At 37.6% G+C, this 22,171-nt stretch overlaps 2 protein-coding genes across 3 annotated transcripts; one reads left to right on the forward strand and one right to left on the reverse strand.

Annotated features, from left to right (window-relative positions):
- Positions 1-4,809: 4,809 nt before the first annotated feature.
- On the forward strand, positions 4,810-7,378 carry LOC117631869 (dnaJ protein homolog). The gene is made up of 6 exons (XM_034365193.1): positions 4,810-5,294; positions 5,592-5,757; positions 5,859-6,000; positions 6,118-6,394; positions 6,499-6,697; positions 6,809-7,378. The coding sequence occupies exons 1-6, from the start codon at positions 5,145-5,147 to the stop codon at positions 7,129-7,131; spliced, it is 1,257 nt and encodes a 418-aa protein (XP_034221084.1). The 5' UTR covers positions 4,810-5,144; the 3' UTR covers positions 7,132-7,378.
- Positions 7,379-8,227: 849 nt separating this feature from the next.
- Positions 8,228-14,301, reverse strand: LOC117632731 (probable receptor-like protein kinase At1g49730). 2 transcript variants are annotated; one of them, XM_034366292.1, is made up of 7 exons: positions 14,015-14,301; positions 11,770-12,025; positions 9,534-9,586; positions 9,385-9,452; positions 8,968-9,057; positions 8,785-8,854; positions 8,228-8,711 (listed from the first exon to the last, which is right to left on the reverse strand). In XM_034366292.1, exons 2-7 carry the CDS (start codon positions 12,009-12,011, stop codon positions 8,407-8,409), a joined length of 828 nt encoding a protein of 275 aa, XP_034222183.1. In that variant the 5' UTR covers positions 12,012-12,025; positions 14,015-14,301; the 3' UTR covers positions 8,228-8,406. The 2 variants fall into 2 exon arrangements, with proteins under 2 accessions (XP_034222183.1, XP_034222182.1); XM_034366291.1 differs by having other exon boundaries at positions 14,010-14,300.
- Positions 14,302-22,171: the final 7,870 nt, after the last annotated feature.

Here is a 22,171-nt window from a genome sequence, read left to right on the forward strand (position 1 = left end):
CCCATTTTCTTTGGTGATTACCCACAGTTGGACCGATGTCTACGGACATCCAGTCCGATTTCAGTTTATGTTAGTGCACTTGACTTTGCCTCACGAGTTACGGGGACGCTCGGACCGTGAGTGCCAGGATTTGCGGCTCGGCAGACTTGGTGTCCCGAGACCTGCCAGGATTGCGGCTCGGCTGACTCTGTGTCCCCGAGACCTGCCAGGATTGCGGATCAGGCTGACTACGGTCCCCTGCATCCTGCCAGAGCGACTCGAGCTGACTTGGTGTCATCGAGGAATCTGCCGGCGGATCAGGCTGATCATAGTCCCCTGATTTCGCCAGTTTGCGGCTCGGGTAGACTGCGTGGCGCCCGAGACCTGCCAGGGGAATTGACGGACATGACAGGGGTACAAATAGGTGGTATTTTTCAGAGGATTTGAGTTTTCTTTTATTCAAGTATGACTTTCAGTTATTTTATATCAGTTTCTTGATATTCGTGCATTTATATCTTTACATATTGGTTCAGTTATACAAGCACAGTCATCAGTAGGTTTTTACATGCTTATTTGAATACTCTATATTGAAATCTAGACAAACCCTCAATTTAGACTTCTTCTTATTTTTAAATGGGGGTTATTATGTTCATAAAATTGTTTTCAAGAACATTATTTTTGTCCACTCACCTTTTCAACTTGTTTTTCGCCCCCAGGCCCTAGAAGTACGCGGGATCCACCATCGGGCCATTCAAAGCTTCCGCGTCACCACGTAAGGTAGAGTTTTGTAGAAAATCCTTGAAACTCTGAAATTTAGAAAATGCTTTGATATCTAGTTGAAACTGTGAAACTAGAGTTGAGATTGGTTATTTGAGATATTCTGGCAGTTGGTGTGAATTTATTGATTGTTTAACAGGTGAAAAATTTTGGGATTGGTCAAAATACAGGGGAGACTCTGCCGAAATTTCGGCAGAAGTCTAAGGGAAATCTGAAAAGAATTTGAGACGAGAAGGGTAAAAAGGTCTTTTGTGCCCGACATTCGCCAGATGTCGGACACGCACAGGATTCGACTCGGATTCCAAAGTGGAAATTGGGTCGGGTCCTGTCATCCGAGCCTGCAAGAGGCTTTTGAAAAAAATTTAAATTTATTTTAGAATAAAAAAATAATGGGTAGTTGCGTTCCATAAAAATAGGATTCATTATCTGATTTTTCTTTTAATTTTAATTTTTTAAATATTAAAAAGTGTGAATTTATCATATTATCCTCATTTAATTAATAATTTCAATTCTTAATGTTTACATTAACTAAAGGCATTTTTTGGTATTTTGAATGTTTCACCATTATCTACCTTTTGCTTTATATATAGATAAATAAGAATTGGCACTTGAAAAATGGTGCATTTTTTAAAAACAATAATTTTTCAATTTGGCACGACGCAGATAGTGTCCCTTCATATTAGTGTCAAGATGGGTCCTTGTTCATCCACTTTAAGATACACATATAAGAACATTTTAGATAGCAAGAAACAACAAATCACGAAGGAAAATGATGCACGGTCCATGTCGTTGGACTTTTGGGCTTGAGGAACCTCATTTTCTCATGGGCACTTACAAGGTGTAAATAATGTATTGCTCAGAAGAACCTCCAATGAAGAACTTCCAATTTAGGGAAATAGCTCAAAATACCACCTATTTTATAATTTTTTTTTGGTGAAAATACCACATCTCCCTAAAATTTTTAAAACTACCACCTATAAATACATTTTTATTGTCCATGGATTGCACCCATATCACATTTTCAGAAATTTGGTTCTCTCTCAGCTCGCTCAACCCCTTTTTCTCTCTCTATCTGTCTCTCTCTAGTGTAGCTCTCTGTCTATCTCTTTGCTCTAGCGCAGATCTGTGTCTCTCTTTGCTCTCTCTCTATCTCTCTCTCTCTCTCTCTCTCTCTCTGACGCAGTGGTCTTCCTCCCTCAGCGATGTCTGTTCATCAAAGCTTAACTCCACTATTCACATCCAAAAGGTACGGTTCATCATCATTTTCTTTGGGTTTAGGGGTTTCTTTGAAGTTGGTTTAGGGTGTATGGTTTCTATGAAATTGTTTTAGGGGTTTCTTCGAAATTGGTTTAGGGTTTAGGGGTTTCTCTGAAATTGGTTTAGGGTTTATGGGTTTCTATGAAATTAGTTTAGAGGTTTCTCTGAATTTGGTTTAGGGTTTATGGGTTTCTCTAAAATTGTCTGATTGTGATGATTCCTTGTTTGAAACAGTGAAGGAGTGTGTTCTTTGTTCTTTGTTTGAAACTGTTGTTGTTTTGCTGTTGTTATTGGTATCGTATTGCTGTTTTATTAATGTTGGATTACCATGTTAATGGTATTATATTGGCATTGTAGTGCTATTTTATTGCTATTTTATTATAGTTTTCTTTCAGTTCCATTGTGGTTTTAATGGTTTTGGCGATTTATGCAATTAGATTCTGTGTTTGTTTGTTGTTTTGTTTCATCTAAAGAAGGGAAATTGTAAGTGTTCATTTATAGGCTCTACATTAGGCACCCTTCGAAGATCACATATTACCGACTCAAGCTTGCAATTGAGGCTTTAAGGGGGGAGGCATATATATGAGGTAAAGATGATAATGTCAATGAATTGAGTTTAGTTTTCACTTATCACTTGGGAATTCACTGTGCTCTTTAATTATGTCAAGAAATCCTTTATATGAAGATGCAGACATTGAAGCTGTGCTGGAGGTGCTTTATATGGTCATCCATCCATTTTGATAGAGCTATTTGGTTTAGGTATTCTGTGTAGCAAGGTGAAATAATTTCCAGGGTCTTCGCCCATGTTGTACATGGTGAAATGTAATATTGTACAGTCAGTGGCGGTGGCTAATTGCCTTACATGGCACATAAACTGTTTTCATTTTTGGGTTTTGTTTTCAAGGTGCAATCGTGGTTAGCATACTTATTCTTTAGATTGTGAAGTTCAACTATTTCGTACTGCTCGATATATAAACATACTTGCTCTTTATGGAGGTATAATAGTTTACTTGCTTGAAACCACATGTTCGTTTCCACTGACTTCTACTCTTTTTTGTATCCATTTTTAACATTTGGTCCATGTAGTTTTCTTCATTTTTCTGTCCTCAATCCAATCACATATAGAACTCAAAATTTGCGTAATGGGTAGAAGACTTAAAGGTCAAAAAATGGACATATGGCAACATTGAAAAACAAAGGAAGTGCATAATTCATTTCTATCTAAAAAGAAATAAAATGGTGATACCTTGGTGATACAGTAGCGATATAGTGGCGATAAAAGGGTGCTAGAAATTGCTTTTTGTGTTTATTTTGGGTTTCTTGTTTTGTTTCATTTCATTTACTTATCTTGACTCCTTATTAGTTAATAATGGGATGATTACGAGATTAATTTGTGTCAAATTATTAATACAATAATTACATATATGAAGATTAAGCCGAACAATATCCATTTCAGACTGCATTTTAGACATGCAAAATAAATCGCCACCGAACCCTAACAATACTATCCTGTGAAGGGAAAACCAAGGCTACACTTTCAGATCGCTTCATAAAAAATTTGACATCATCATCGTCCTCAATCTTTATATGCTTCCACTCATTCGAGGCCACCAAAACTGAGAACTTTAAGCAAACCTTATCTTCCCTGTTGTTTGTATTACCAATTTGATGCACACAATCCAACAGTTCAGTAAATGTGATAATCTGTGGAACTATTAAGCCTTTTGAGTCACCCCTTTCGTATTTGCACATCTTCTTTAAGGTTACCCATTTTCCATTGTAGCAAACCAAAATAACAATTGTCTCCATTTTTTACCATGAAAAAAATTATTTCATTAACACAAACAACTACAACAACTAGGCAATACAATGGCAATATAATACCAATATAACAGCAATATAACAGCAATACCACATCAAAATAACAGGAACACAACAGCAATACAACACTAACACATCAATGAACAAGGATTCATCACAATCACACAATACAAATCCACTACATCAAATGGAAAATTCAAAGTTTCAAGATTCATATATCCAGAGTAATAATGCAATTGGTAAAAACCCATATGCATGAGCATGAAGATTCAAAAAACCTAACCCAAAACAATTACAGCCAAAACCAAATTAACAGAAACCCAAGCAATCAATAAAATCAATTTCACATAATTCAACAGATATTAAGAAAATAACCATCAACACTACCTATTCGAGGTCAGCGATCCAGTAGAGCTTTGAGGTTGCAAGCAGCTATTCAGAAGACATACCTAAAATATGGGGTCGAGGGAGGGGTTCATGATTCAAAATAGAGAGCAAGACAAGAGAGAGAGAGAGAGAGAGAGAGAGAGAGAGAGAGAGAAAAAGGGCTGAGCAAGCTGAGAGAGAACCAAATTTCTGAAAATGTGATATGGGTGCAATCAGTCAACAATAAAGATGTATTTATAGGTGGTAGTTTTAAAATTTTAGGAGAAGGGTGGTATTTTCACAAAAAAATTATAAAATGGATGGTATTTTAAGCTATTTCCCAAAAAAAAAAAAAAAAACCATAATGTGTTTTTCTCCAAACCACACCATTAAAAATGTCGTGAGTTTTTTATTAGTGAATTAGGAGTGGTGGAATGGGAGACAAGGAGTAAAAATACGCAAGGAGAAGGTTCAAGGAATAAACTGAGATGCGTACACGGTGGTCGGCTGCATAGACGAAGACCTAAAAAGCAACAAGGCGGGCTTTCAAGGAAGCATCCAGAACAAAAACATTTTCCTCTATTTAATTCTTTTCTTTTCTTTCCTAGTAAAACTTGCAAAGGAATATAATTGTGTCAGCAAACCATCCAACGGTCCACAATGCACAAGGACCAAAAGCCTCGAGAGAAGAATTCTAGACCCTTCCTAACTACAAACTCAAATCTCAACCGTCCACTGATTTCTCTCGAATAATCACCTGATATCTATATATATATATATACACGCGGCTACTACTTCCCCTAGTAGCACTCTTTAGGTTGTTATTGTTCTTCTGTTCTGGCTTTCGTTCCAAGAAAATAGCAGATTCTCTGGGAGCCTCAGAGTCGGTGAGATTGATTTGGGTTCTGGGATTTCAAGAAATCAATCAAATTTAATCGAGGAAGATGTTCGGGAGGGCGCCGAAGAAGAGCGATAACACTCGGTACTATGAGATTTTGGGAGTGTCGCAGAACGCTTCTCATGACGACTTGAAGAAGGCTTACAAGAAAGCCGCCATCAAGAACCATCCTGACAAAGGTGGAGATCCTGAGAAAGTAAGTTCACCCTTCTTTCCTTTTTCTCCAGTTTTCTCGATTTTGTTTCTGTAATGGGTTTTGAGAAATGGGTTTTTATGGATTCTAATCGTTCTGTTGTTATTTTTTCTTGTGGCTCTATTAAGCCCTTTTGTTCTTATTGAATTTGATCGAGTAAAATCCTGGGTTGACCTAAAAATTTGTTTTTGAATTGTTTTTATAGATGAAAGTATATCTATGTGATAGTGGGTTGGGGTTGTTTGGTCGATTTGAAATTCTAGTTGTAGGCCTGATGAGATTTGTACATATTTTGCGCAGTTTAAAGAGTTGGCTCAGGCTTATGATGTTCTGAGTGACCCTGAGAAGCGTGAAATCTATGATCAGTATGGTGAGGATGCACTCAAGGAAGGAATGGGTGGCGGTGGTGGCGGCCACGACCCATTTGACATCTTCTCATCTTTCTTTGGTGGTAGCCCATTTGGAGGTGAGAATCGTGTGATTAATTTTCATGGTTTAACTCAGGGGGTTCTGATTTTGTGAAGTACAATGGATGTGAATGAATTTTGTATTTCTTTGTATGAGCAGGTGGTGGCAGTAGCAGAGGCCGAAGACAGAGACGCGGAGAAGATGTGGTCCACTCACTGAAGGTCTCTTTGGAGGACATCTATCTCGGGACCTCAAAGAAACTATCTTTATCGCGTAATGTGTTATGCTCCAAATGTAATGGGTGAGTGAAAGTACTAAATATGTAATTTTTAGCTTGATGCTATGATGAAGTTTAGACCTTGGTGGTTTATATGTGTAATTCTCACATTAGTTGTTGATATTTTGTTGTCAATGGCAGTAAGGGGTCGAAATCTGGGGCTTCGTTGAAGTGTGCGGGCTGTCAAGGAACTGGTATGAAGGTCACAATCAGGCACCTTGGCCCCTCTATGATTCAACAGATGCAGCACGCTTGCAATGAGTGCAAAGGTACTGGAGAGACCATCAGTGACAAAGACCGCTGCACGCAGTGCAAAGGAGAAAAGGTTGTTCAAGAGAAGAAGGTGTTGGAAGTCATTGTGGAGAAGGGTATGCAAAGTGGACAGAAGATCTCATTCCCTGGTGAAGCAGATGAAGCTGTATGTTGTGTTGTCATTAATTGTGATTTCGTAGTAGTAGTTGTTGATTCTTATACGTAAATGTGGCGGTTGATTAATTTGACATCTCACTTTGGTGATTGCAGCCTGAGACAGTCACTGGTGATATAGTGTTTATCATTCATCAAAAAGAACATCCAAAGTTCAAGAGAAAGGGTGAGGACCTTTTTGTGGAGCACTCTCTGTCCCTCACCGAGGCTCTCTGTGGCTTCCAGTTCGTTTTGACCCATTTGGATGGCAGGCAGCTGCTTATCAAATCAAACCCTGGTGAAGTTGTCAAGCCTGGTTAGTAAAGAGCATGAACTCATATGGTTTCGGGTTTTGCTATTGATTGTTGTTTCTCAGACATTTCATTAACCTTGTAATTGGTTTTGTTTGGTGGTACTGAAAATGCAGATTCGTTTAAGGCGATCAATGATGAAGGGATGCCCCTCTACCAAAGGCCATTCATGAAGGGGAAGCTGTACATTCATTTCAATGTGGACTTCCCTGAGTCTTTGAACCCAGAGCAGGTCAAGGCTTTGGAAGCTATTCTTCCATCAAAGCCAGGAGCATCTCAGCTTACAGATATGGAGGTGGATGAGTGTGAGGAGACTACTCTGCATGATGTGAACATGGAGGAGGAGATGAGGAGGAAGCAGCAGGCTCAGGCGGAGGCTTATGACGAGGACGATGACATGCCTGGTGGTGCTCAGAGGGTGCAGTGCGCACAGCAGTGATGATAGTTTCTAGAAGCTGTAGAAGTTTTCTGAAGTGATGGGGGCTGAAGAACAACTGATGACTGAGGTAGGAAGGGGAGGGGCTTGGCTGTGATGATGGATGGCGGTCTAGCTAGTTGGAGTCTAGAATTTTGGAAAACTTTTATAATCAAATGTTATGTTATGATTTTGAACCTGTTATTCTTGAACTATTGATAAATGACCATCATTCTTACTACTCTTTAAGAAATCTTTTCTTTTCTGTGCCCCTTTGATCTTTTTTGTTTCATTATTATTTTTAAATGCTGAATTGAATGATGTTATGTAGCGAATATTAATTTCTGGTAATGGCTTCTTTTTGGCTTTATGTACTTTTGCTGTCGGTAACTGAGGTAGTAATTGTATGTTCTTATTATAGTAATTGTTCATTTGCTGAACTTCAGGATCTTGACAAACGGGAGCACTTTTGCTTTGCTCATTACCATAAATTGGTGCCGTCGAGTGAGTACAAATTGCAAAATTTATATTGATCCAACGGTAATAAACCCTGAAGTGGTAATTTGATTGTGAGCAAAAGTGTCCTCCACAAGTAATGAGCTATTTACTGACCAATAACAAATATGACGTGTGATAACAGTTTCACTAAGGTTTTCTCAGTTCAAAGACCCTTGACTTTTCTCTTTTCTGAGCAGGATCTTTTGTTGGACATGGATATGCTTTTTTTTTATCTTCTCGTGTTTGTTTCTGGTCCACTGAAAGCTTTCTAATAACTTAACTCTAAACATTTTTGTTCAATCAGAACTAACTCTTAAACATTAAGAAATTGATGAAATTGATTTTGTTAACAAAGTCCAGAGACCCTGTCTCTTTCTGGACCTTTTTCTTTTCAGTGAAGGATCTATTGGTGGGCATGGACATGCATTTTTTTTTTTTTTGGCCACTTCTCTTTATCGATGTGTGCGGAGTAACATAAAAGATCAAATGTGATAATTTCGCGAACTTCACAGACCATTTGTGAAAATAACTGTATAAAATATGTAGGGTTCCATCATTTAGCCAATTGGACATTTTTAAGAGACGCTGCTGTTTTCATGCGCACAACATCCAGATTGGACTCTTTGAGAAAACAGAAGATCAGTATGAGTCCAATTAGCCCAAATAGAACTTGAGAGCCGCTGAGAAAGGCAAAATGTTCACCAAATGTTTGGAGTGCGAGGACAAAACTCTCCAAGAAACAATCAATTGGATTTCAAAACATAGGAAATTTTCTCTATGAAATGATATTCAGTAAAAATACTAGTCATGTGGACTTTCTATCTTTTTATGGAGATACCGAAGTACCTGTAGAATAGAAGTCTTTGGCTTATCCCCATATCTAACACACAACTTTGCCACAGCTAGAAGACTTTTAAGCTCCCTAGAATCATAACTATTACCTAGATCAGGATCTAGCATCTTGTGAATGGAGCTACAGAAGCGATACTCTCGGATCCATTGAACCAGATCAGCAGCCCTGTCATCTGATGACTGACCGGTGATGAGCTCCAGTATCAGCACCCCAAGCTGGAACATGATGTTACCGCATTCCTGACCCATGCAATCTGCCAAAAACAAAAAAAGAGAAGATGAGGATTACAATTAGTATTTAAAGGGATGATGGTAAAGGAAGTCAACCTTTAGCGCATGAGGTATGAGGTACTGTGACATAATTTTCACCAGAACTTTGAAGGCCAACATCTGAAAGCTGTGATCAGGAAAGAAGGTCATTTGATGTTTGACAAAGATGACAGCATTAGCCTTTAGGACACCAAGTAGATCCAAATCTTCAGAAAATCACAAGATAAATGGAACCCTTACCTTTGCATTAAAGTTTTCATCTAGCATGATGCTACTTGAGCTAATGGAGACATGATACATTGGAGGTTCATTGAAGAGAAGCAAATATTCCTGCATTGAAGTTTCAGTACAGTGTAAGCTAAACTCATATGGCCATACCTATACATAATCGATGCAAAGGAACCAAAGAGCTTCAAAGTTCTGCTTGGATTGGATGCAATAAAAGAACCAGCAGATTAAATCCAGTTCAAACAGTATCCTGCTGTAGATGTGGAAAATGATACTGCGAGTGCCTAACGATTAAACATAAAAATTAAATAGATAAAATTTTCAACACTAATTTAATATTTGCAAATCATCTTAATAAAACGTGATTTAAGGTGTACAAATTGTTTGTACTGCTAGTTAAGATGATTATGTCTTGCTTCTAAAACATACCAATGCAGCTACCACACCAATGACTATTTGTAGCCTTGTCTTCCAGTCCAAGGGAGTTCTAATGGGATCTGACAACAATAATGTGAAAATCAAATTTTTGCACTGATTTTCTGATACATGCATACACAAACTTCTGTTCAGAATGTTACCAGTAAGATGCTCCTTCAAGCTCCCTCTTTCTATGTTGTCAAAAACTAGCAACCTGAAACAAAAGAAAACGAAAAAAGAAATAAAAAATCAAAGGAACAGATCTATAGAAAAAACACAGAGCAACTAATAATTTGTCAGACAACAGCTAAGGTATATAATTATTCATATATTGCAGAGACTATGGACAGAATGAGCTATATCAAAATTATCCTTGGTAATAGACCTAAGTTTGAAGGAATGTCAAAGTTTTTCCTCAAAGGTTTGTTATGAGTTTTACGTTACATATAGATTTCAGGAAATTAACAAGAATTTCAAAACCACTGAGAAGAATCAACGAAACAAAGCATCATGTCATGAGCCCATTCAACAGAAACCACACTTGAGCAATGCTGAAAACTAAAAGCTTTTCAAATCGAATATTTTTTTTCATAGGAAACATCATTAAAAGAAAAAGAAATATTACAAAAAAATGGACAAGATACTGGAGCAAAGAACTAAAGAATCCTAATAAGACAGCTACCTACAGCAGTAACAACCTTAAATACACAAAAAGCCAGCAAAGTACAGAAGACACTAATAAACAGCTGCATTCCAATCTGAAAAAATAGCAGAGAAATATTATCCCAAAAATTTAAAGAGACTGAAGCCCATGGAGATGCCCGACAGTGAACCATCTACCACAGATAATCCATCTCCTCACCCCTAACATTCTCAAATATCCTTCTACTCTTCTCCGTCTAAATTATCCAAAACAATAGCCATCACCACACATATTCACAGAACCATACCCTTATTTCTTCCACCAAAAAACATATGGCCCTTGCAAATATAGTCACACACTCAGCTCGAATGATCCCATAGCCTACCTGGCAGTCTTAACCAAAGGGTTATGCTACCAGACATGCAAAAACAAATGGTTGACACTCTCTGCTCCATCTTTGCACATCACACTCCAGTGAGGAAAAAGATATAAAGAAGGTCTTCTCCTCTGAACCATGTCACAAGTGTTAACCCCCCCGATGAGTAAATCCATGCTAACACCAGTATCTTAGAAGGCACTTTTGCCCTCCAAATTGCAACAGAGGGTAAGGACAAAGAAAAAGGTTTCCCATCATTGTCTCAAGTAGGATTTACCAGAAAAATCCCCTGATGTTTCCAACATCCACTTCCTCCTATCAGCCCTTAGTGAAACCAGCACTCCACATTCTCTAACAGGGTTGATAAGGACAACAGCTCCCTAAGTTCTAGATCATTCAAATTCCCACAAAATCAAATTCCAACTACAAGGAGGATAAATAACACATGCTCTAGCAATGCAAACATGATAGAACTGTGATAATTTATAGAGTCTTGGAAAAAAAAGGCATAATGCATTTTCCCCCACCCGATTCTCTTTGCAAAGCCTATATTATTCACTACAGAATAAAAAGCTCGAACACAGCTTCAATAACAACCTAGTGTAGTCTGAATTCAATACAAGCTGAAATACAGCATCTGATGAAACAAACACACCACCGCAAGATCATGTTGAATGAAGCTGAAATACACATGTTATGGTAATCAAAAGCAGGGTAGAGATGATCTTTGAATGAATATCTACAAAATAGACGGTTTGGATTATTGAAATACTATGCGGAGTGAGCCCTATAAGGGTGTCCCTCAAATATTATTTGAGGGATCCCTCAACAGAAGTTCTCTCTCTCTCTCTCTCTCTCTCTCTCTCTCTCTCTCTCTCTATATATATATATATATATATATATATATATATATAAATACATACGTACTAAAATTGAGAGTGATTGCTATGCAGTTATCAAATATTTGCGAAAATAGTTTAACCATATAAGTATAAACTGAAAGAAAACTATGCCAGTTGTAAGTAGATACAATATGCCACAAACCTGCAATGTTGCACTGAAATTCCTATAGCCAATTTCACACCTTTATGATTATACAGAACATAACTTATCTCATTTAAGATCAAATTACACGCTATTAAACTGAGGGTCGGGTATCCAAGGTGGAGTTTACCACTAGGGATGCCCATCAATTTCCCAGCCTCTTTCCATTTATGGAGAGGGCAAAGCACCCCAACCTCTAGATTTACTGTGGCATATATCGAAGCCATGATAAAAACACATATTTTCCTCTGTTCCCAAATGATGGCCTCTTTGTATGGACAGGTAGGTGGAAATTAAAGAAAGAAAGTGACAGAGTGAAAAAAGGGAATCAGACCGTCTATGTCCAGTAGAGAACCCCTTGAGAGAAAGAAGGTGGCGATGATGCAAGCGCCCCAAGAGTTGCACTTCTCTGTAGAAGGCATCTTTTCCTTGATCGTAATCTCTCATTTCTTTTATCAATACAACCCCACCATCTTGAAATCTGGCCTTGTAAGCAGCTATATGAGAAGTGGTATACATGATACTCTGAAAACCATCTGTTGCTCTCTTTATATCCTTGTATGGAAAACGCTTCATAAATAATACCCTGCCTGAAAATGAGAACATATAACAGGTGAGTAAAATCATTTCCTTATAACCTCTGAGTACAATTTATTTAAACTCATGTAGTTGGAAAACAAATTGCATCCAATTTCTGTTCCTAACTGACTAAGATATCATGGTCATATTAGAAAAAACTAAAGTTAAATAACTGCCTCATAGTAATTACTTTAAGAGTTGTATGTGAGGAAAACTAGGAATAAATTGTAACTATGGTTTCTCATGCATGTGGGTCTGATGGGGAGTGAAACATCAAGTGTGCAGGTTTCATTCTTCAAAGAGAGCACCTCATGCAAATATGGATCAAAATCACTGGTTAACCCCAAAGTTACGGAATCATTTAGTATTAATTTTGCAACATAAAACCATATGCAACTTAACAGTAATTATTTTTTCCAGACTCAGTCACATTAAACATTCCAAAGACTTGGTCTGTGATCATCAAATAACACAAAAGATAAAATTACGATGAAGATCAACTGAAATACTACAGTAAGAATACTTGACTAGACATGAATTTGCTTACAAACATAACTTATAAGAGCTGTGCATGAGTCAAGCTTGCCTTGTATATTTTTACAAGCTTTTCACCAGATCTCTAACGTGGTTAACTAATACATATGAAAATAAATAAATAAGGCTGTGGCCAAGCTGAAATTTGAATTTTGAAGACAACTTTGGCTCAATTGAAGAGCCAAATTATCTAATAAAAGCACATAAATGAAAATTTTGAAACCGTAGTGCCTACTATTTAGATATGTATAGCAGCAAAAGTATACTTGGTTAATGTCATTGCATAAAATATACCATCAAATACTAACTTAGATAACCAACGAAATGCAAGTGTGTTTCCTTGTGTAGGCTCACTTTACACAAAATCTTGTCATCAAATTACTATGAGACTGCGAAATTGATGAAACACATTTTTAGAATATTTTACTTGAATAGCATAGGTGGTGGATTCAAATAATTTCCAAGTTAACCCTTGTCCATGTATAACATGAATATACACTTTTCTAGCTAGAAAAAAGGTAAAAAGCAGTGGTTAACTAGATAAAATTATGTTAACAAGCATCATAGATTATGATCTGTCCTTGATAAATCCATGAATTTCTCCATAAAAATAAAGTTTTATTACAGAAAAAATGACATTTTCATATAATTAGTATGCCTTGTATGTCTTGAAATTTTAATTAAAATAATGAGAAAATAATAAATCTGAAAATGGCAGCTAATGTATCCGGTATATGATACATTAAAATAGAAGCACTCGCATTCCTTATAGTCTCCCATTTGTTTATCATCCCATGACATCATATAAAACCAGAAATCAAATTAGGAAAAGAATGACTGGTGAACACTGTTTTAAGAAAGCACTGATGAATATTATTTTATAAGAAATCACTGATGAAGATTGCCTCTCATAAGTCAAACTTCGTGCAAGTTTATATTGACCACAGTGAAAAAGAAAAAAGAGGAATCCATCCTACATTATATCACAACCAAACCAAGAAAACATAATAAAATCTGCTTCTAAAATCCTTGCTTAGTTGGCCAATTTTTTTAATTTTTTTTTCAGACAAAAAAAAAAAAAGGCCAATTTTAAGAGAGAATCAATTTTGACACTGCTGACCTACAAAATTATTAGAATCGACCAGTGCTAATGACTAAATTCAGTACAATCTCAAAATTCAGATTCAAAGCTGGCTTCATCCATCAGAATGAATCACAAAACACTCCTTTAGACCAAAAACAGAGTAATAGCTAAAAGCTCCAAGACAATTCCACCAACATCAGCAAAAACCAAAACAAACCCAGGTAGAATTCAGCAAGTTAAAGTCCAAATTCCATCAAATTACATTCAATTACACTAAATTAAGAAACTCCACATTGCTCACAAACCAAAGGAAAAAGCACTAAAAATTCATGGTAAAGAAGTTCAAATACATGAGCAGAAGGTGAAAATTAAAGTACCAGACCGAGATCGGCGAAGCCACGCGAGAAGACGAGGCCGGAGCTTGCGGATCAAGCGGTGGTCCATTTTGGTTAGTTGGAGTGTGTGATCCAAGAAGGAGTTGAAGTAGAAGAACAGAGACGCTGTAAATTTCCATTTTCCTGCTTTATTTATCTCTTTTATAAAGAGAAAAAGGTGGAGGGACGGATTCTGTTTTACCTTCTTGAACCTCCTGTGTCCTTAATAATAATAGAAAAACAGATCCTACAGTTAAAAGAAGAATGAAGGGCATGCCCCGCTGTACAGTGTATTTGGCAGCATATTGGGGTGTGTGTTTGACTCCATGGGGTGTGTCGGGGGGACTGGTAAGACCTGACAGACACATTTGGTTGACTATTCATTCCCATTTGGATTTGGGGTTAATTTTTCTTTGGTCGTCGCATGTATGAAGTGCATTGCCATTTGTTACGTTAGATTCAATTTTAAATCACTAATAGGGTTTTGGTTAGATTGGCTTAGATTTTTGGTATGCTTTTTCAAGTAATCTTGAATTTAAGCTCTTATGATACTTTTGTGTGTAAGTTTTTCCTCTTACCCTTTCTAATTTTGGTAAAATATATATATATGTGTATATATAATATATAAATTTTAATTAATCCAACAATTGTGATTTGAAGACGAATCAATCGGGTAACCCAATTTAACATAGCAAAACCATTCCAAATATAGTAGTGTACTAGTTTTTTGTTGGCAGAATCTGGATATTCATTAAAATAAAACTGGCCAAAGCCAACACAGAAACAGAACAAAGAAGTTCAGCCATAAAAAGGACAACGAAATTAAAATACAATCCAAACTACTAGGCTAAGAGGGAGGGGACAGAGGAAAGATGTTGCTATGTCAACTAACCAAACTTCAATAGGACCTCTCAGCCTTCATGAAATTAACAGTTACATGGGGGACACGGTAGGCCATCTTTATCCAAGATAAAAGTGAGGGAGGATGAGGGCCTTGAAGGAAATATTAAAAATGTAGTTTCATTAAGCCACAAAGGTGAGATTACATTTAATCTCTAGGCAACAAAATGGAGGATTGAATCTTTGAGCTTAAACAAAAACTAACCCCAATTATCTTTTTGGCTTAGTCTATATTGTTCCATTCTAGACATTCTAGACCTAGCGACAAAAGGAGATAAGGTTTTACCCTTGAAGCACTAGAGGGAACACAACGCTTCAACCTGGCAAAGGGCACACAAAGCTTCCACGAGACAACTGTGGTATCTTAGCTCAATAACTAATTTACACTATTACAACTTAAGAGATCTTGATTGACATGCAAGTAAAAATTCCATTTAAGTTCTCTTAGTTGATCGTTTTCAGTGAATTCATTCTCTATTGAATGCCCATACACTTATCTTAGTGTCTCCACATGAATTATTTGAGACAAGTCTTCCTCCTGATTGAGCAAATATCATGTATGTTGGTCTTCGCGGATTGTCAATGCCCAATTGACTATCCTATGACTAAGAACTCTTTAGGTTGTGAGCTTTACAGACAATGGTCTCATGGACTTAACATCTTTATCACTTCATATGTATCATGAACCATGAACTTGTTGGTTAAATAGGTAATATTAAGACTATTACTTAGGGGTGGGCACAGTCCAGTTCTCACCCAAAATCGGGACCGGAACTTGCACTATTTGTTCAGTTTGATTTTGATGAAAAAATATTCGACCCAGTGCTGTCCGATTTGCCCATAAGTCGGTACAATTTCCCATTTTTCTAGTTTTGGACCAGAATCATTTCTTTTCTTTTTTTTTTTTGAAATTTTGAAATCTTTTTTTTACAAAACCACAAAATATTAATTTTTTTGGGATTAAAAATTCACAAATGGCCCAAATTTATGCAAAGGGAGGTGATTGGGCCTAGAAAAGATAGGTGATTTGGTGCTAGGTATAGGGGGTTTTTTCTTCCTGCAGCTGTAAATGGGCTGGGCTGCCGTAAGTGGCAGATTGATGAAATTGTCCCCTGTGTCTGTGTTAAAAAATAAAGCCCCAAAAATGCTTCGAAAAGGCAGTAGAGCCTTAGGAAGTATCTTGGTTACCTTCACTAACTAAAATAACAGCATCTTACAGATGATTTTTTAATGCTTACAGATAAATTTTTCTAGCTTGGCATGAGAGGCTTGTGGCATGGAAGCAAAATCGACATGAGTTTAGTACTGAAGAGAAAATTATGCTTTCTTGAGGAAAAAAGAGTGTTAAGTAAGAAAGGAAAGTTTGCAAGAAGATTTGGCTGAGAAGAGAGAAAGAAAGAACAATGTTCTTCCGACAGCTTGACAGAGATTCTGAAAGTAGTCTGCCAGAAGAGGAAAATGGAGAAGAAGGTTGAATAGTGCACTAAATTGCTGGGTTTTGCAAGTAAGAGAAGAAGCTTGCTCTCTGGATGTGGGTTGATTTCGTTGGGTAGAAGAGGCCTTATTTTATAGCCGTTGGAAACCATCCTTTCCCAAGAAACCCTAATGGCTTCTACCCAATTTGGCCAAGCTTTTCCCTTCCTTTCTCCTCTCCTCCCTTGACTTTTCCTATCTTGGTGAAATTTCCTCTGCCCATTTGCACAGAATTAGGGATTTTTGGAAGCTCAAGGCCCCTTTCTCGTAGTTGTTTCAGTGGGAGACTCTCATTCTCAAGTATTTTTCTTCTTCTTTCCTTCCTTCTTCCATGGCTAGATCCGATGAAGGAAAGCAAATAGATGTATATGCTGGTTCGAAGGGTGCTTCTCCTCATAGCAACTTGTGCGTTAATATCCCTTGGTTCCTTGAATGTTTTTTGCTTGAAACTTGCTCCCCCCATGTGCTGGAACCTCATAGCAGCTTTTTTCAATGAACCTTCAGACCTCCCCTTCGTGGCTTTTGTTTTTCCAACCAGGTGCTGGGGCCTTTGTAGCTCATTATGGTAGTTGTATGAGCCAAGGTGGTTCATTAAGTAAGTGGGCTATTTTTATTAAACGTTGGGCTTTTTGGTTGAGTCAATAGGCTATTTTGATTGGGCTATTTTTTCCTTTTTTGTGCTCACCCACATGAAACGGGCATAAGTCCCGAGGCTCCCAAGCAAACCGAGACTTCCATTTCTCTGCCCATCAATGGGCATCATGTCGATTTATTAACATCCATATCACAACCTACTCAAACAAGCCCAGGTATTCGAGTGACTTGGGCCCACTTAGGCTTGTAGTGTGGTTGGGTGTGCAATAACGATTTCCTGCTTGGCATGCTTTTAATTATGATGCTTGAGGAGATAATTAGCATGGATTTGCAGAGTTAATGCATTTTATAATCTTAATCTCGATTCCTAGCATGCCGGATTATTTATTTGGCTTGGCACATGGAGTGTGACTCGTGCATGGCGGACTTTTGCGTGCTCCAGATTGGGTCTTTTCTCAATGATGTGTCGTATTAGGCCGGGAATTTATTTGGGCCTAGCCGTGGATTTTTTGGGCCTCAACACTAGGCTTGGGGAAAGATTAGTTATGGGTTTAGAAATTTAGCATTGAGATTAAATATTTTATTAAAAATTAAAAACTACACAGTCGGTTTGTTTCAGTTTGAGTTTTTCACTACAGGAACCAAAACGTTTGGGTATGATTTTGGTCAACCCAGTTTTTTCGCTTTTTTCTACCCAATTTGGCTCGATTTTTCGATTTGAATGACTCCTACTATTATTCAAAATAACATCATGCCCTTGCAATTAATTATGTGAAATATCCTTAGAGTTTACATCTCATGATTGACTCTATGATATATTTCTAACAAGCCTCTTGACACAAACTTCATTGCTCATTCTTGACTTAGCTAGCGCTGCCAAGTAGGTTTGGAAATTCGCTTGAAGCTCCCTTATGTAGCACATTCTAGACTCACCGTTTTACCTCCCCTTTCATAACTAAATTTGCACCCATTGATGTAGGCTACACATTCTGCCATAGTTGTCAATTCTGCCTCCACCAAGAGAGATTTCCCCATCAAAAATGGTCGCCGACTACAACCTTGACCCTCGTTTTTCTTAAAATCGAGTCCTAAGCTGCATCCATGATAATCTTCATGAGGGGCTTGAAAGAGGGAGACCAGTCTTGCACTTGAACTTTACTGTGAGGCATAGCTAGAAACTGAGGGTGCGCACATCCTATACCACTAGAGTTGAACATCCCAGATAATGAATGTAACACCCCAACCCAATTTTAACAATTTATTTAATCTATTTAATTGATTTAATTGTGAAATTATAATTTTACCTTCAGAGTGAGGTCATGATAGTCACTTTTCGATATGTAAGGATTTGGGATTTGAGTGGCACCATTGCCTAGAGTGCGTTGATAAGAGTTCGTAGACACATAGTGGACCCAAATCGGAGTTTTAGCAAAGAAGTTACAGGCAACGGAAGTGCAGTGGCACAACCGTAAATATTTCAAAGTTAGATTTTTAAAAACCATCTCGCCCCTCTCTCTCTCTCTCCCATCTCACGACACTCACACTCTCTCTCTCCATCGCATAGCCATGTTTTTCTGATGTCAATTCCGTCTTTGTCCGGCCACCGTTTTTGACAAAACTCGTTGCAAAATATTCGTCTCTTCCTCCTTTACACGTCCATACCTTTTTCCACATTTGAAACTCCAGGATTGGTCATGATTTTCAACTGGAACTGAGCCGAAAACCCCGTTCTTCGCCAGAATTGTTCGTGTTATTTCTAGCGATTCCGGTTGCCAAAATTGTCAAACCAGGTATGAAACTTCATATACTCTTCGTGCTCTACTCGTTTATGTGCTTGGTTTGGGTTAATTTCGAGGTTTTACAGATCGATTCTTAAACCCATTTTTGGTCGAATGTTCGGCTTTGATTCGGCTAGTTCCGATAAGTTTTTGGCCTTGGTCTAGAACAAAAGTTGCTTCCCTAGTTGTCCTGATCATGAAAGTATAGGTATTTTCAGGCGTTTTGAGAATTTTCCGGTCGCCGGAGTTTTCTTAAGACACCTACGCACTGTCGGCTAGTATGGTGGCACGTGGGCCATGTGGTGGTGCGCCATTTTGTCCTAAAATGTTCCTCATGTCATCCCAAGCATGATGGAATGCTCGGATTGGAATTTGGTTATCATTTGGCTTTCGAACGGATTTACGCATATTAGGCGATATCCGAGTTCGATATGTTCAGAAGATTGGATCAGCTCCATTTTCAAGTATATTAATCTAGGTACCTCTAAGATTGTGTAGGAACTCACGGATCAAGAATTGGAGTCCCGAATACTCCGAATCAACTATTCAAAGATTGCGTAAAATAGTGACTGTCCGATCGTACGATCGAGAGCGATCTGACTGCTCGATCTGGACCAAACTTGCAGGAAGTATTTAGTAAACTTTATTGAACCCGTAGAAACTTTTGGATCAAAAATCGGAGGTCATGGGCCTAGTTGACCAAGAAACGAGAAGTTTGACCAACTATTGACCATAGGTCTTTTGAGACCGTCTCATCCTTTGAAGAGGTACTCGAATAGCTTTAGGATCTTTCCAAGGTTGTGTGTAAACGTTTAGTTTCTAGGACTTATGGGTTTGGGTGATTTTATTCAAACTAGTGAATTTTTAGGATGTGATACATGATTATAGGAATATCAGGAACGCTTATTATTATTAATGCTATTAATATTATTTATAAAGGATTATGGTGACTTTGTGTATGATATGGTGTTTTGGATTTTATTATTTTGTCTTATGGGATTTTCAGAAGTTGTATATTTCCTAAGTATGTGAATGGTGTTTTGAATATTAATAAAAATCGAATGGGCTTATTTGTTTTGGAACTTGGATTTTGAGAATATTATCTTTATTATATATTAGTTATGAAAGTGGATTTTGGATCTTGGCAATAGCACGCCATCTCATGTACACCCCCTCCCCCCTTGGATACTGATGCTGGAAATGATGGATAATGGATACTTGGAAACTATGGTTATGGTTTGGATACGATTGGAACCCGGGCACCCTTGACGGGGTGTTTCATGAACCCTCAAAGGGGTAGTCTGTGCATATAGGACTTGTCACAGATGCACGAGTATTGAGGATTCTGCTGTGCGTGCTGAGAGCCAAGTCCCCAAGTTGGATAGCTCGTCCCTGGCCACATGGTCGTTGAGGATTTCTTCGTGTGATTCAGCCTAACAATCCCTGGTTGGATTGTTTCCCATCCCCGGTACTTGGATACTTGGATATAGATACTCGAATATGGATACTTGGATATATCGAAACCCGAGCACCCTTGGCAGGGTGTTTCGTAGACCCTTAGAGGGGTAGTCTGCCTCGTAAAACTTGTCACAGATGCACGAGTATTGAGGATTCTGATGTGCATGCTGGGAGCCCAATTCCTCGGTTGGAAAGCTTGTCCCTGGCCACATGGTTGTTGAGGATTCCTCCATGTGGTCTAATCAACTGTGAGGTGTGTATATACATACATACATATTATATATATATATATATTTATTTGGATTCGTTTTCGGTTTGAGATTCTTGAACTTGTGCTTCGTGAGTATCTGCACAAGTATGAACATTTGATTTATAGTCTGGAAAGTGTTGTTCGGCAACGTACGCCTTGGATAGGGTATGGTTGTGAGAAAGAACTGATAAAATGAAAGGAACTCATAAAGTGTTCAGTGTGCACCTTGTCGAATTTGAGGTTGTAAATGAATCTAAATTTAATTGTTGGTATTGTTATTTGGTTCGTGATTATTGATTGAAGAACTATGTGTGGGTTGATCCCTCAGTAAGGTACGTAGATAGCATGGGGTCTCACCCAGGTGCTGCCGCAAGATAAACTATATTTTTGGACTTTAATTTGGTCATTGGGATTAAATCCTATTTATTAGATTTGTTAAGTTTAGTTTTGAAATTATCGGGCCTGAAACCCCGATTGAAACTTAAGCGAGATTAAATGCTTGTTTACAGTCTAATCTTTACTGAAGGGAGGTGGTTAAAATGTGTTTGTGGTTGTGACAGGGCTGAAACTTGTTTTAGATTGATGAATGAATGTGGATTGAGTCTTTACAACTACTTATGACTATGCCTGGAAGGTAGACTGTGCATGCTAAAGTTTAGGAATTTTAAACTGTGTTTTGATATGTTGAAAATTTTGATTAAGTCCGTTTCTTAGGGGAGACTCTGCCAAAATTTTGATAGAAGTCTCGGTCCTTTTTTTCTTTGTTTTTAGGGGATGAGGATGTTTGAAATTAGTAAGTGGGCTCGAAATCAATTGGATGTCGGAAAAACCACAGGATCCGTGACATGGCAGGGGAAAGAGAGAGATTAAGAGGGGTGTATTCAATTAGGATTTTAAAAGACCATTTTGGGATAAATAAGTCTTGTGGTATTCAATTAAGACTTTTAAATAATCTAAACAAGTTTTGTGGTATTCAATAAGGACTATTAGGATTTTTTAAAGTGGGTGTCCAAATCTAGTGGTATTCAATCAAAACTTTAAACAAGTAACAAAAAGTCTTTTGGTATTCAAAAACTTGCTAATTTCGAAGGATTTTTTATTATTTTAAATATGGAAATTGTGTGACTTTTTAGTGGGAGGTATAAATACCAAATCCTATCTCAAATCTCACCATAACCCATTAGACTTTTCACTTGAGATTTTTATTTTGTCTATGAGAGAAGATGAACAACTATTCGTGAAGATAAATAGCTCTTCGTAAACAAGGTATTGCTTCCTTCTCGTGCTATGTCTTCTTGCGTTTATTGTTTGTGTATTTGTTATATGCCATGTTTGTATATGGACTATGTGTATGTCCCTTCGTGGGTTTGCTACTACCTTTTCCATGTTTATATATGATAGCTCCATGGCCCTTCGTGGTTTTGTCATTACATTTTTCATGTTTATATATGATAGCTCTATGACCCTTCGCAACAATGCTGCTACCTTTATTATTGCATAAGACTGGCGTCTTTTTGTTTATATGTGAACAAAACAGAACAATTGTTTATATGTGGCGTCTTTTGTTTATATGGTATCCTTGCTGCTACGATTGTTTTTGTCTATAATTTGTATTAGTCGCTGATAAATTTTTGTACTCGTTTTCTATATCTTTATAAAGGACCAAGAGATTGACTTATAGAGTTTTACTTCTACTTCCATTAACCAAGTTG

The sequence above is a fragment of the Prunus dulcis genome, chromosome 6 (genome assembly GCF_902201215.1).
Source record: "Prunus dulcis chromosome 6, ALMONDv2, whole genome shotgun sequence".
NCBI lineage: Eukaryota > Viridiplantae > Streptophyta > Magnoliopsida > Rosales > Rosaceae > Prunus > Prunus dulcis.